The 13,573-nt window shown below is 48.5% G+C and overlaps 1 protein-coding gene across 1 annotated transcript in view; it reads left to right on the top strand.

The window, feature by feature from the left end:
* The window catches only part of AGBL4 (ATP/GTP binding protein like 4), a 1,086,468-nt gene that overhangs the window by 1,036,513 nt on the left and 36,382 nt on the right, over positions 1-13,573 (top strand). The window contains exons 10-11 of the mRNA XM_032494231.1: positions 1,478-1,630; positions 4,126-4,288. Of these exons, the coding sequence (XP_032350122.1) occupies positions 1,478-1,630; positions 4,126-4,288 (316 nt within the window). The remainder of the gene's footprint in view (positions 1-1,477; positions 1,631-4,125; positions 4,289-13,573) is intronic.

Raw genomic sequence — 13,573 nt, 5'->3', positions numbered from 1 at the left:
CAATTGAAGAAAATAAAATTGCAAAGATGACTTTTATAGGGCTCCTGTTGAATCATTGTGTATTCCACCTCCAAAGCTGAAAATGATGAGTTTAATATCACACAGAGCAGCGCATCTTGTATCTCTCCGAAGGCAGCTTATGCTACCCAGACAACTGGGATCTCGGCAAGACGTGATTTTTCACTCCAACTCTGAGGCAAATGAAATGACAGTCATCAGGCCCACATTCTAGAAGCAACATGGTTTTCATTTGGTGTTAACTTCATTTGAAAGTGTCCCATGGAGAGAGAATTCAAACCGTAGGCTTTTCTTCTTTCCCAGGACTACACACTTGAAAGCAGATGGAAAGGTGGCTAAGTTTTGCCTTGACTGTATCTAATGTTGGCCATTGATGGTGATACGTTAACCGTGCAAGGGGTCAGGAGACCTGGGTTTCAGTCCCACTAGGGGCCCCTGTTACTCTCAGAAAGCATTAATAGATATAAATTGGGCTGATATATGGGAAGAGAAAGTCAGATTTGAGGGACATTGACATTCTAAGGGCCTGAAAATTCCCAATTCCTGCCAGTCCATTATGGTGTTTGGTGTAATCCCTCTGGGTCATTTATTCAGTCATTCTGCATCCAGCTACTGAGCATCCTTCACAGAGGTGCAGGGCTCTTCACAGATAATCCCCCTACTTTCAAGGAGCCTATAGATGAGAAGGTTAATAATACTGCATCTGGCTAGGGAGTGCCTTAACACGTGTGTGCAGAGAACAGAGAAGGACTAGTCACAATCATCTGTGCAGATTACAAGGTTATTTTTTTCCATATACTATTTTTATATGATTGGGAAGTAGGTGTGGCATCATGAAAAGAGGTTAAATAAAAGAATGAGCAAAGGTGTCATATACACAGCTCCCAGATTGGTATCCGTCATGCATCCACTACGCAGTGAACAGTAGTAATTACTATTGCCGAGGTTGGAATTAAAATACCCATTTTTTTCAAATAAAAATTTCGAAGTGAGTACACGGTCTACCCCAGACTCCCCAGCTGGAAGTGGCCTAAGTGCGGCAAAACCTTAGCTGGCCCAGTGTCAATACAATGGTGTTAACCTGAAAGCATTTCTCACTAATCAGAGAAACACATTCTACTAATGCCTTTAGTCTTTAATGTATTAACTGTTCTAAGTAACATCACTTCTTCAGCAGACCTCTAAAGAGGGCTGTGAATGGCCCTGCTCTTAGAGCTCTTAGACCCTGAAGGCAGATGGTGTTAGAAGTAAGGTCTCAACCCCTCCAATCCCATTGCGAACAGTCGCTAAATCTGAGGACTCACAGGGCTAGCTCAAAAGGAAACGTGTGCATGTGCGTGTGCGTGTGTCTGTGTCTGTGTGTGTATATGTGTGTGCATGTGTGTGTCTGTGTGTGCACACATATTTAAGACAAACTCTGTGGCCCCACCTTCTCACTTGTTATCCTTGCTCTCAACAGAAAACAAGCCTGGAGTTTTACATTGACATCCACGCCCACTCCACCATGATGAATGGCTTCATGTACGGCAACATCTTTGAGGATGAGGAGCGGTTCCAGAGGCAGGCCGTCTTCCCCAAGCTCCTCTGCCAGAATGCCGAGGACTTCTCCTACGTGAGTCGAGTTCTCCGTCAGCCAGCCCCAACCCCCACCCTCTGTCCGCAACCCGGCTCTCTCCCTCCCATCGCCTCCCTGTCTTTCTCCTCACTTGGCTCAGCTTGGTTTAACATCCACGAAGCACCTACCCTGAGCCGGGTCTCGCGTGGGTGATAAAGGTGGACACGACAAGCTGAGCCCGTGCCTGCAAGCAGCCCATCGCCCATCAGGGAGGGAGACTCTTTGAAAAGATAGTGCTTGGTTTGTCTGAGGAGCTGACATTCATTTAGTTGATCTGACTCCAGCGTTAACAAGAGAACAAGCTCTCTGAGCACCTCCCAGTGCCCCCGAGGATCTGCTCTCAGGGACCTCTGACCTTCGTTCTTTCAGTAGGCGCCTAACATGTCTGCTGGAGGGGGTCATCGCCCACCATTATCCTCCGCCATCACCCTTTCCAGGCCTCAATTTCTTTGTCAGTCATTTGTGGGTGGTAATTTTCTGCCTTGCCTGTTCATAACTTCCTGGGAGGGTGAATGCAGTAATAGATATGAAAGTACTCTGCAGGCAGTAAAGGCCTCAGCAGACTTGAGAGACCGCTGTCGCTACCCCTCACACTCCTAGACGGGCTGGAGAGGCTGCGGCCTGGCCGTTAGAATAATTTGCAGCAAAAAGTAATGTTGGAAAAGGGCGGGGAAGATAGGGAGGGGAATCAGCCTGTGGTACTGGGACATGGGAAAGGCTTTTTGTACATTTTCCCTTGTTTGGAGTAGAAATCTCTGAGGCCTGTTATTTCCATGTGGCCAGAGGAGGAGAGGCCCACGAAGGTCGGAGCAATTTTTAAAGTTGATGAGCTGCAAACTTGCCCGCCTGTGGCTTCAGGCCTGGACGTGAGTAGAGATGATGGATTTTTCCATGAGGTAAAATGTACTCTGAATGCTAGAACCTTTGAATGCCAAACCAGGAAAGGTACTGGGAGATTATTTAGCCCAATCTACTCTTTAGACCAGTGGAGGCACTTAATGGCCCAGAGAAGTTGAGTATTGAGGGCAAGGTCACTCAGCATCTGAAGCAGGTAGAACGATTTGGCTCCTCATTTGCCGCTCGGGGATAAACACTTGTTTCTGTTGGAGTCTCTGTAGGATGACCAACCCTTGTCGTTTTGAAACCACTCTGATTTCAGAGCAGACTGTGGTCCCCTTGGGGAGAGCCTGGGAGACTGGTTCTCTAGGGCTGGGCCACAGGCTGCAGAGACCCTCAAGGGTGAGGTTTCCTACAAAAGGGGCACAGCCTGGGAGCTTTATTTCTGGCCTTGCCTGATGACAGGTCCAGCACTGCAGCCTCCATAAGAGCTCAGGGCTGGGGTCAAGGTCATCTGTCCTAGTCTAACCTGTCTCCCCTCGTCTCTGGTCCTCAGTACCCAACTCTAGAATGAGAGAGCTGGATTTCACTACATGGACTTCAACGGTCCTTTCGGATCTGACACTCTGATCTTCTGGTCCTTTCCTCTACCTCAAATTCACACACACACACACACACACACACACACACACACACACACACATACACAGCTCTTTCTTTCAGTGTCTCTCTATATGTCTGGCTTGTTGCGCTGTTTTCTTTCTCCCCCTTCCTCTCCCTCTTTTCCTTCTTGTCTTATGTCCTGCTGAACAGGACATGACTTCTCTTATTGAAACCAGGCTCTTTGTTTACTTAGATCTCCACGGGTTAGCACAGGAAGCCCTTTTAACCTCAAGTGAACTGCCCCCCAACAATCTGTGAAAGAGATGTGACTATTATCTCCACTTTACAGATGAGAAAACTGAGGCTAAGACAAATAAGGCAAGTTGGCTAACATCTCACATATTTTTGAGATGCTGACCTGCTGGCTCTTTCTGTAACTACTGCGATGGGTGTAGTTGAGTCCCCGGGGAAGAAGCAGCCGTGATTTCTGCTCTCTGGAGATGCTGAACATGAGTTCAGCTGTCCCTCAGGGAGGGGGAGCTTTGTGTGCTGGAGTGTTGGGGTGTCTGGTGTCACTTAGTCCTGGTCTGGATCTGTGCTGTATCCCTTTCTGTGAGCCTCCATCTCCACGCTTTAGGGGGGCAGCATTATAATACCTACATCAAGGCATTATTGTGAGGCCTAAATGAGATACTACACTAGAAACAATATTATAAAGTCAAAAACGATGCCCAAATTTCAGTCCTGATCGTCGTTATAACATAATTGCTTCTTATCTTCTGTCTGCTTTTCCTTGCTTATCTGTCCCCATTCAAACTGCCACAAGCATTTGTCAAGTGGTAGTTACTGTGCCCTCAGAACTGTGCCGGACGCTTTCATTTACTTGTTCATTTGTTCAGTCAGTCCTTATAATCATCGTGTGATGTGGGATTCACGTCCCACTTTTGAGATGAGGAAGCTGAGACCCAGAGGTGCTGTAAGACTTGCTCGAGGTCCCGTAGCCATCAGGCGCCCCGCCCTGATTCTCTCCTCCCTTCTTTGTCTTTTCACAGTCCAGCACGTCCTTTAACAGGGATGCTGTGAAGGCAGGAACTGGCCGTCGCTTCCTGGGTGGGCTGCTGGACCACACCTCCTACTGCTACACCCTGGAGGTTTCCTTCTACAGCTACATCATCGGTGGCACCACGGCTGCTGTGCCCTACACAGAGGAAGCCTGTATCCTTGGCAGGTCCCCCACCCCCACCAGCCAGCCTGCATCCAGCCAAGCGTACCCAGCTCCACGAGGATTTACTAGGCACATCAGGAATTTGATCTCCCGCACAGGTGAGGCTGAGCGTCTGGGGTGAGGATGGACATGGCTGTTTCTGCTGGTGTTGTCTTTGGATTGTCCTGTTTGCCCCCCACCCTCCTAGAGGACACCCCCCTCCCATATCTGCCTCTGCTATGTCTCAGGTCTCCCTCAGGCACTTGGACCCCTGGCCTACCCGTCCCTTGTGCTGCTCCCATCTCTCTCTCCCCTCCACCCCCTCATGAGGGAGTGAGCCTCCCGTCTTGTGAGGTATGTAAGTACAGGGTCAGATGACCATCCCTGGGGCTGCTGAGAAAGACCCTGATGGTCTTGACTCCTCCTTCTCACTCTGGACACATTTCTGTGTTCTTGCTCCCTCACTTCCTCTTCCCTTGGCTCGCTGTTTTTCCTTTGCTTGTTTGTTCCCCTCTTGTCCCCCATCTTTCTGACTCTCCCTTCAATCCCGTCTTGTGTTTTCCTCTCCTTACTTCATGGTATGTGTTCCTCCCCCTCCTCCTCTCTGCCTTCCTTCCTCTTCCCACCCTCCTTTCCTTTCTCTCTCCTCAGCCTCCCTCTCATCCTCTCTGCATCTTTCTGCCTTTGTGTTCCCTCTGCCAATTTGCTTTTCCTCTTGGCTTCCTCAGAAAGTGTCCCTGAAAACCCCCAAGCCTATCATGATGAAATTAGAGGTCACTTCCTAGCTTGCTTGATTTTTTAGGGATTGTTTAGTAATTCTTGTTTCCTGAGTGTTGATTTTCACTTCAAGGCCACTACATGAGGGTTGTGACAGATTGTGATAGTTTCTGCTTTTCTTTACCCTTTTGTTTTTTGTGTTGACCTGTTTCTCCTTTCTGAACATTTGGTTTTCTCAGAGAAAGAATTATGGTTGATGGAGAAGAAAGGAAAAGGATGATATTAGCTCCTTCTCTATACAAACTCTCTCTCCTCGGATGTAGAGGGGTCTTGCAACCTTTTTCAACCCTTGGGGAGTGTTTAAAGAGTTCTTACCACACTCTGTGTGGGAAAACTTCTTTTGTGGTTGCGACATGACTTAGCACTAGTCCACAGAGTCAGTTGCACCCTAGTGGCCCTTGGGGGTCCAGTGACCTAGCTGGGAACATGGGAGCAGGGTGCTGGCTATAGGTAGACCAGGTGTCAGACCACTGTTCCAGATCTAGTAGAACACCAGAGAGATCGTGATAAGAACTAAGAGAGTCCCATCCCTATAGTCACCAAGACGGGGACAGTCATCTTGAATTCTGCTTCAGTAACTCCCTGGCTCACAAGGCCAAGGGCGTAGGCTCTGCCCTGAGGCAGAGGACCCTTGGTTTCCAAAGACCTGGCCACCTCTATGCGCCACACTGCCCCCCTGTGTGCATGCACGTGCACGTGCACGCACACGCACACACACACGTGCTGGATGATGCGTTGTCTGTGACTTCTCCAGGATCCACTCACTCCTGCGATCCACACATAGGTCACAGTCCACACTGCCGCTGCTTAGTTGTCCCCTGATACCATGGCAAAGGAGAGAGGGAGTTGCCTGGAAGAAGAGTTTGAGCGTGTGCGCCAAAGGGATTGCGCACGTGACTTGTCACGTTGAGACGAGGGTCCCTCCAGAGGTGGCCTGCAGTAGTTTGTGGCTAATGATTCTGATGCAAATTTGAACGGTCCTCCTGCCCTATCTCAGCACCTCCAACATGCTTTGTGTGGAAAGCAGATGTGTTTCTTGGTAAAATGCCCCTCCCTTGGCCCGGGCGCAGGTTTCCTCCCCGCAACACCCAATCCTCATTCATCAAAAGTAAAGACACCATTAGCACATGCCAAGAATCCTGCTAGGCACTGGGGTGAAACACTGAACAAGAAGGCACGGTCTCTGACGAACAGAGCTTTCAGTCTACTTGGGGATACAGAAAAGGAAAGAGGTGGTTATAATCTGTGTGGCAAGTTCTGTGGTGGAGGAATTCCAGAGAGCCATGGGAAACTTTCACTTAAAAAAACATGTGGAATGTCTGCCACAAGCCAGGTAAAGGTCCAGGCACAGGGGACGTAGCAGTGAACGTACTGAAGACAAAAATTTCTGCACAGGGGAATAGGCGGAGACTCACTCACAGCTTCAGGAGGTCAGGGAAGGCTTCCCAGCTGAAGTGACATCTAAGCTAAGTCTTTAAGATTGAGTAGAAATTGGATTGCTTGGGGTAGGTTGTCTGAGGGAGGGCACTGCAGACAGAGAGGGGAGGAAGCAGGTGGGCAGTAGGAGCTGTCAGGGGTCCGGTGTAGCTAGAGGACTTCAGGTGAAGGAGATGAGACCAAAATGGCAGCCTGTTAGGAACTGAAACTGGAAGGAATATGAAGGCCATGGAGAGCAGTAGAAAGGTTTTAAATCACGTTGGAAGCCCCTCTGGCTGCAGTGGGATGGAGAGATGGGAGGGGCCAAGACTGCAGGCAGGGACGTGCTAGGAGGCTGTTATGACAATCCAGATGGGAGATGATTCAGGCCTAGACTGGGTGGTGCTGTGGAGTATTTAGAATATGGCACTGAGAAGACTTGGTAAGTGGTCGGATGGGGATGTCGGTGGGGACCAGGAGCGAGTGATTGGCAGGAGTTCAGGGTGGTCAGTAGCAAGGCTGCCTGCGAGCTGAGCAGACTGCTGTGCTGTTGCAGCCGCCCTGTCTTGTTCTGCCATCCAGGGGACAAGAAGAGAAACCTGGAGTTTCTCCAGGGAAGTTCAGGCGAATTCAAAACGCATGAGGGTGATTTAACCTGGTTCTTATTTGAAATTCATTTTTTAAAAAAATCTCATAACAGAGGGAGACTTCAGGCAGATAGATTGTGATCTTTATTGGCTGCTGGCTCCACGTCCCAATCAGAAAAAGAAATGACATGGCCTGATGGGAATGGCAATATGGTCTGGGAGGAAATGTCCTCTAGACTGGGAGTCAGGAGACTGGCATCTGGCGACAGGGCCAGCATCGTCCCGGACAGTGCCCTTCAGCAAGTTCTCTTACCTCCCCCAGGTGAGCTTCTTCACCTTCACAGAGGCATCAAGATCCTTCCAGCTTTCCCAACCCCTGCTGTGGGAATTAAATAGAGGTACTCTTGAAAAAGGACGATGTTATGCAGAGAGAGCTGACTTTTGATTCAAACAAATCTGGGTTTGAATCCTGGCTCAGCCACTTACTGAATGTGTCACCTTGGGCAAGTTACATAATGTCGCTGTGCCCCTGTCCTCGTCTGTAACAGGAAGATCTACTAACACCTAACCTTACTGAGTTGCAGTGAGGTTAAATGAAATCGTGTATATGAGTGTGCACCATAAGATTTAAATATTAAGTGACTACTAGTTAAAACAGCAAAAAGGTTTCTGTGACTATGAATGAGGACCTGTGTTTATGTTAAAGAAGGCAGTTAGGGCTGTTAGAGCAGGAGGCCAGTAGCTGCGTCAGGAGCATTCATGGGGCACAGGGCCTTGGTGGGGTCACTGCAATTGAGGACCTTGACCTCAGAACACCAGCTGGTTCACGCACTGAGTGGGTGTGTGCAGTTCCCACGTGAGGTTTCTTGTGTGTGTGTTGGTCATCCAGAATAGCTCCTCCCCAGCATCAGGGCCCACAGAGGCCAGAGTAGTTACCTAGAGGATGCTGGGTGAGCAGTACAAGCAGGGCAGGCCTGGGGGAGGCGGGGAAGTCCTGAGGGATCTGTCACCCAGGCCCACAGTAGTGTCCACCTCCACACCCTCCAGAAGATATGCACCTGCCAGTTTAATTCTTCTCCCTGGAAAAGCACCAGCTGAACATTACCAGAGTCTTGCTCTCAGACCCTCCTCCTGTAGGACATCAGGGCACAGTCACGGATGCTTGCCACTGACCTTGGGCTGGTTATCTCACCACGCTGAGCCTGTTTCCCCATTTGTAAAATAAAAATAATAATACTCACTTCACAGGAGTATTGGGGGAGTGAAATGGTGCAATATATCTCCAGTCCTCTGGCACTGTCTGACACCTGAAAGTTACTCAACGAATGTTCCTCTGTCCCCACTTTTCTCAGCCCCAGGCAGGCTGCATGACTTTCCTTCTACTGGTTGAATCTTCAACCTAATGATCTGTCCTTGAAGCCAGAGACTTAGGGTCATCATCATTACTGAGAAGCCTCAAGCAGGCCTATCCTGCTCTTAGGCTCAGTGTCTTCCTACCTGTCAGAGCTGCAGAATGAAATTAGGCGTGGACTTGTCTCTATTCTGGTCCCTTCCAGCTCTGATATTCTAAGATTATTCTAAAGTTTTATAATTCCATGCTTTGGTGAATTTATGATACTAAGAAGCCACAGTTGTGTTATGTGTGAGTCCTAAGATCGAGTGATTCCGTGAGCAGAAGAGTTTCCATGTAATAGGAAAATCAGTACAAAAGTGTCCTAGGCAGCTGAAAGCCACACCTGTAGCTGCTTGTATTCTTTCAGTCAGAGGGTTCTTAATTGAGAGGTTTATTGATGAGCTTCAAGAGGAGCCTATGAACTGTCTAAAATTTATGCAAAACTGTGAGTAAATGTGCAGAGTTCCTTAACTGGGAGGAAGACTAATAACCCTCAACAGAATGTTGAAGGAAGCTGTCCTCAGGGGCCGCTGCCCTGGCTGGTGGTCTCCGTTCCGGCCGTGGCAAGAGTGCAGGTCTGGGTCAGACTCAGGGGTCTGAGCTCTGCTTTGCGTCATCCTAACCTAGTTCTTTAACCACTCTGAACCTCAGTTTCTTCAGCTGGGAAGTGAGGATAATGATTATCTCCTTTACAGGGTTGTTTTGAGAGTAACATGGAAGAAGTGTATAAGTCAGCGGGCACATACTCAGTGCCAGTAAATACTAGCTCCCTGGCCTTTCCTTCCTGTGGTTTGTTGTTTTTGTTGTTGTTGTGAAATGATAAATTCCTGAGAATTTTGGATCATTCTTCTGCAAACCTTATTTACATTTTACTGGCCTGCCAAGAAATAAATATGCTCTATTCAAACAATTTTAAAAAAGAGAGAGAGAGAAAGGCTAAACTGGAATCATAAAATAACCTAGAGTTTCTCTGGCCTTTGTTTATGGTCTGGTTACAAGCCAAAAGGAAATAGCTCTTTGACATAATGGATGAGAAAAACATTGGGAATAGAGACCTTGGGTGCTAAGCAGATGGATTTCTACACAGGCTTATAGCTGAAATCAGAAAACACTGGCTCAAGGAGAAGGGAATGTTGGTATGGCCAAGAGAAAATAGGAGAGATTCAGAATTCAGTTATCTTGGTCTCAATTCAGAGCTTACTATATGCCTTGCACTAGGTCCTCCGAAACATACAGCAGACATCAAAGATATTGTTTGTTTATTCATCCTTGTCATTAGACACTAGAGATAGGCAGATGAATAAGGCATGTCTTCTGCCTTCGAGAAGGAGACAGTTTTGAGAGGAAGGAGAAAGGTGAATAGAACAGCAGCACAGAGGGATAGATGCTCTGGCAGAGGGTTGCTCTGCTGCCTGGGGAAGCACATGGGTGTCATCTAACCCTGCAGGAATGGTGGGGAGGGAGAAGGAAGAAAGACTTCCTGGAGGAAAAGAAACTAGCCTCAGACCTCCGGGATGGATGGGATGCGGGTGGGAGAAGAAGGGTGGAACTGCCTTCCTGGCAGCGGGAGACATACAGGAGAGAGCCAGATGCCGGAGAGAGGGTGCGTGTCCAAAGTATTGGAAGGAGGTTGGGGTTGGGCAGAAGCAGCAGGTGATAGATAAGTATTGGCAGAGCTAACCCATGAATAGAAGGAGAAAGGTTTGTGAACTATGTAACAGGTACCTTGAACAAGCTGTACTCACAGGGCACAATTATAAACTTTGTTTGCCTCCCATTGACCCTACAGATAGATGCATACAGATTCTGCATCCAGATCTAGAGGTGTAACAGCTCCGGCAGACCCCAGGACTTCGCAGTCACTCTCAGAAATTCAACGTGTTCTAATTAATTCTGGTCACAAGACAGTCTCAGTTCGGCAATGACTTGTGTCTGGTCCAATCAAAGCCATCAAATCTCTTCCAAGTGAAACCTCCCCATCCTCTAGCCCAGGCCTGTCTCAAACAGGCTGCTCAAGGTGACTTCTGTTTCCCTGACTTGTCTTCCAGCCCTTTCTCCCATCTGACTAACCCCACGTTTACCCCTCCAAGGAGGAGCAGGATGAGGGAGAGAAGGAAAGCTTAGGAAAGGCCTCAGGTCACTGGTGCTCCCTGAGAGGGCCAGGGCAATTCCATGTGAGCGTCCTGCCCCAGGGCTGGGGAGCTGCGGATGTGGGCAAGGGTGTCTGCTCAGGCTGGCTGTTTACAGGTCCTCCCTCAGGCCCTGGCGATCTGGTGGTTCCCCTCCGCTGAGGCGCTGCACCCCTGCAGTGGCCCTCTTGTCTGAACGAGAGCCAAAGTTTGCAAAACTGTTTTTCTAAGCCCTGCCTGGTAGTTTTATACCTCACTTTGAAATGAGGTACCTACAGACCTGAGATCTCAGCTAAAACCAAGACTGACACAGTTCCATTTTAATAACATGCTGTAACATCTGACAGGTAGGATTGAGTATTTAGGGTGATTGATTGGCTGTGGGGGGAAAGGAAGAAGTCCAGGAAGGTGCCCAGTTTCTTGACTTGAACAACATGGTGGATGGTGGAGCCAATCACTTAAATACAGACTATGGGAGAAAGGGGTTGGAGAGCTCTGTCTGTGATGTGTTAAGTGTGGGGGCTCCGTGACACACAAATGGAGAAGTTTGGTAGGCAGATGGCTCTACCGGCCTGCAGTCCTAGGGAGAGGCCCGGGCTTCGGACAGCTCACAGCAGGTGTTCCTACAAGCTCCTGTAGAGTCAGAGTGAAGGAAGCAGTTCTCTTGGTGTCACAGTCAAGGTGGGCTTTCCCTTGAGCTGGTGAAAAGAATGCTGGGCTGGGAGTCGAGATCCCAGCTCCAGGACGGCCTTCTTCTGTGTGGCCTCTCAGGCTAAAGCCTGGTACTAGGGAGACCCTCGGTGACTGTAAATGACTGAATGACATGGAAGCTGGCCTCATCTGCTGGCTGGCTCGCTACTAGGACAACGGGTGATGCGGTGGACTATCAGACTGTGTGTGTGTGCCGGGACAGTGAAGAGGAGCTGAGGAGGGTACCGCCTGGATTTTCTTTCTTGGGGAGGAGGCGTCACTTTTTAGGCAGAAGATCTGGAAGCAGTCAGGTCTGGCCTGTTGGATGGCATGTAAAGCTACCTTGGTACTTTCCAGTTCCTGTTTGTGATGCCCAAGGCCAAGCCTCTGTTAAGATTCATAAACAAAAGATGCTTCAGCCAGCGGGCTCTGGGAACAGAAGACTAAACTGGACTGAGGCCAGCTGGATTTTGTTTCTCCTCCTTGCAGACATGGACTAGAATTTGGTCTCTAAATGTGAATGTTTAGCGAATGCCCAGCTGAAGGGACGAATGACTCATAGCAGTAGTAGTGATGGTAAAAATAATCATGCTGAGAAGCACTTTGTGAGGCGGGTTAGGGTCCCTACATGAGAGGATCGGCTTTGCCTCCAACTTGCCATGTAGGTTTGGGAGTTCACTTCCCCAGTCTGGGTCCAGATTTTTCCTATCTTTAGATTAGAAGATGAAATGATATGATCTTCAAGTTCATTTCCAAATCATTAGACAGACAGACAGACAGACAGACAGACAAATAAATAGATAGATACAGAAAGAATCATTTGATTTTTGGCCTTTGAGACAAGTACCTCCATTTTACATGGAGGGAAAGTAAAGCCCAGAAAAGTCAAATAACGTGCCCAGGGCTGCCGTCTCAGTTCTGCCTTTGTCTTACCTTCCTCCCTGCTCCGCAGTTGGCCCAAGTTGCTTCCATTTACTGTAGGACAAACCCCCCCAGAGGTTGGGACCCGTCGGCCAGCTCTTGCCTGTGCTATAGCCCCACTTTCTGTCACCCCTGCACCCAGCCTTGGCCCGTCTGTAATCTCCAGCCACCCAGACCCTGTCTCTGTGGTGCAGGCTGAGCTGCCTCGTTCTTTGTGAACCCTGCTGCCTCCCACCTCCAGATGGAAGCGTGCCTTCTGATCAGGCCTGGAAAACCAAAATGTCATTACCTTCCCCCAGCCTCCCTCATCCCCCTAAATGAGGTTTCTAAGGCTTTTATCTGCTGTTGTCAAGTTTATAGCCATAATTCGAAATGCTGTTAATATTACTGACAGCAGAGAGCTACAAATTACAAAGTTGTAAAGTTGCTTTATGGTGATAACTGTCAGCCTTCACTAGCAGTGCTGCAAGGCTCCATGGAAACCAAGTTGATGACAAAAAAAGAGTTGATATTGTTTCAGGATTATGGCTGTTAGCTGACAGTCAGAGAAATCCTGGCTGGTTCTTAAGTAACTTGAACCCATTGGTTTACATTCATAGTCACTTGCACACTTACACACACACTTAGTTTTGTTCCCATCCTTTTGTTGTACGGATATGAGGAGAGGCCCCAAAGTAGAAGGATTTTACCCAAAGTCTGTTCCAAGCAGGTGCAGATTTGGGCCTTTGACCAGCCTAAAGGACACTGAGAGAGACTGTCTGCCACACTGGAGGTGCTGATTATGGTAGACGTTTACTAGATAATTATTGAATGGGTAAATGGCTGGAACATTTGGACGGCTTAGGCAGTATTAGGAACAAAGGTATTGAATGATTACTGTCTTTACAGTTAAATAAATAAAACAAAAGCAGCTTTGGAAATAGTGATATGGGGGAATCAGGTTGCCTGTGTGGTAAAATGATTTAGGCATCTTAATTGACACTGTGAAGCGCCATGAGTCCACGAGGCAAATGTATCAACCCCACATCCGCCACACACTGTCCTCTGGCCAAAACTGATGCTGACTGGCTGCATTAACAGGGGTTGATGTTGGGAGCAAGGAAGTACTGGCCTTTCTCTGCCCTGATGTGTCATCAATCCTTGGACTCCTGTGTTCATTTCTGGCCTCCCCTTTCATTCAGGACATTGAGAAAATGGTGCATGGCCTCTGAAGCACTAGAATGTGAAGGGAAAACAAAACTAGGTTTACCACCTGTGCAGGTGTGCCTGGAACTGAGGGGTCTCTGGGACAGGGGACTTGCAGTGCTAAAACAAGGACCGTCTTGGGCAGACCAGGAAGGCTGGTCACCCTACCCAACACTGCGGCCTGTGAGGAACTGGTCA

Source organism: Camelus ferus, chromosome 13, assembly GCF_009834535.1.
Source record: "Camelus ferus isolate YT-003-E chromosome 13, BCGSAC_Cfer_1.0, whole genome shotgun sequence".
Lineage (NCBI taxonomy): Eukaryota > Metazoa > Chordata > Mammalia > Artiodactyla > Camelidae > Camelus > Camelus ferus.
The sequence above is the reverse complement of the archived record's forward strand: the minus strand, read 5'-3'. Positions and strand labels throughout refer to the sequence as shown.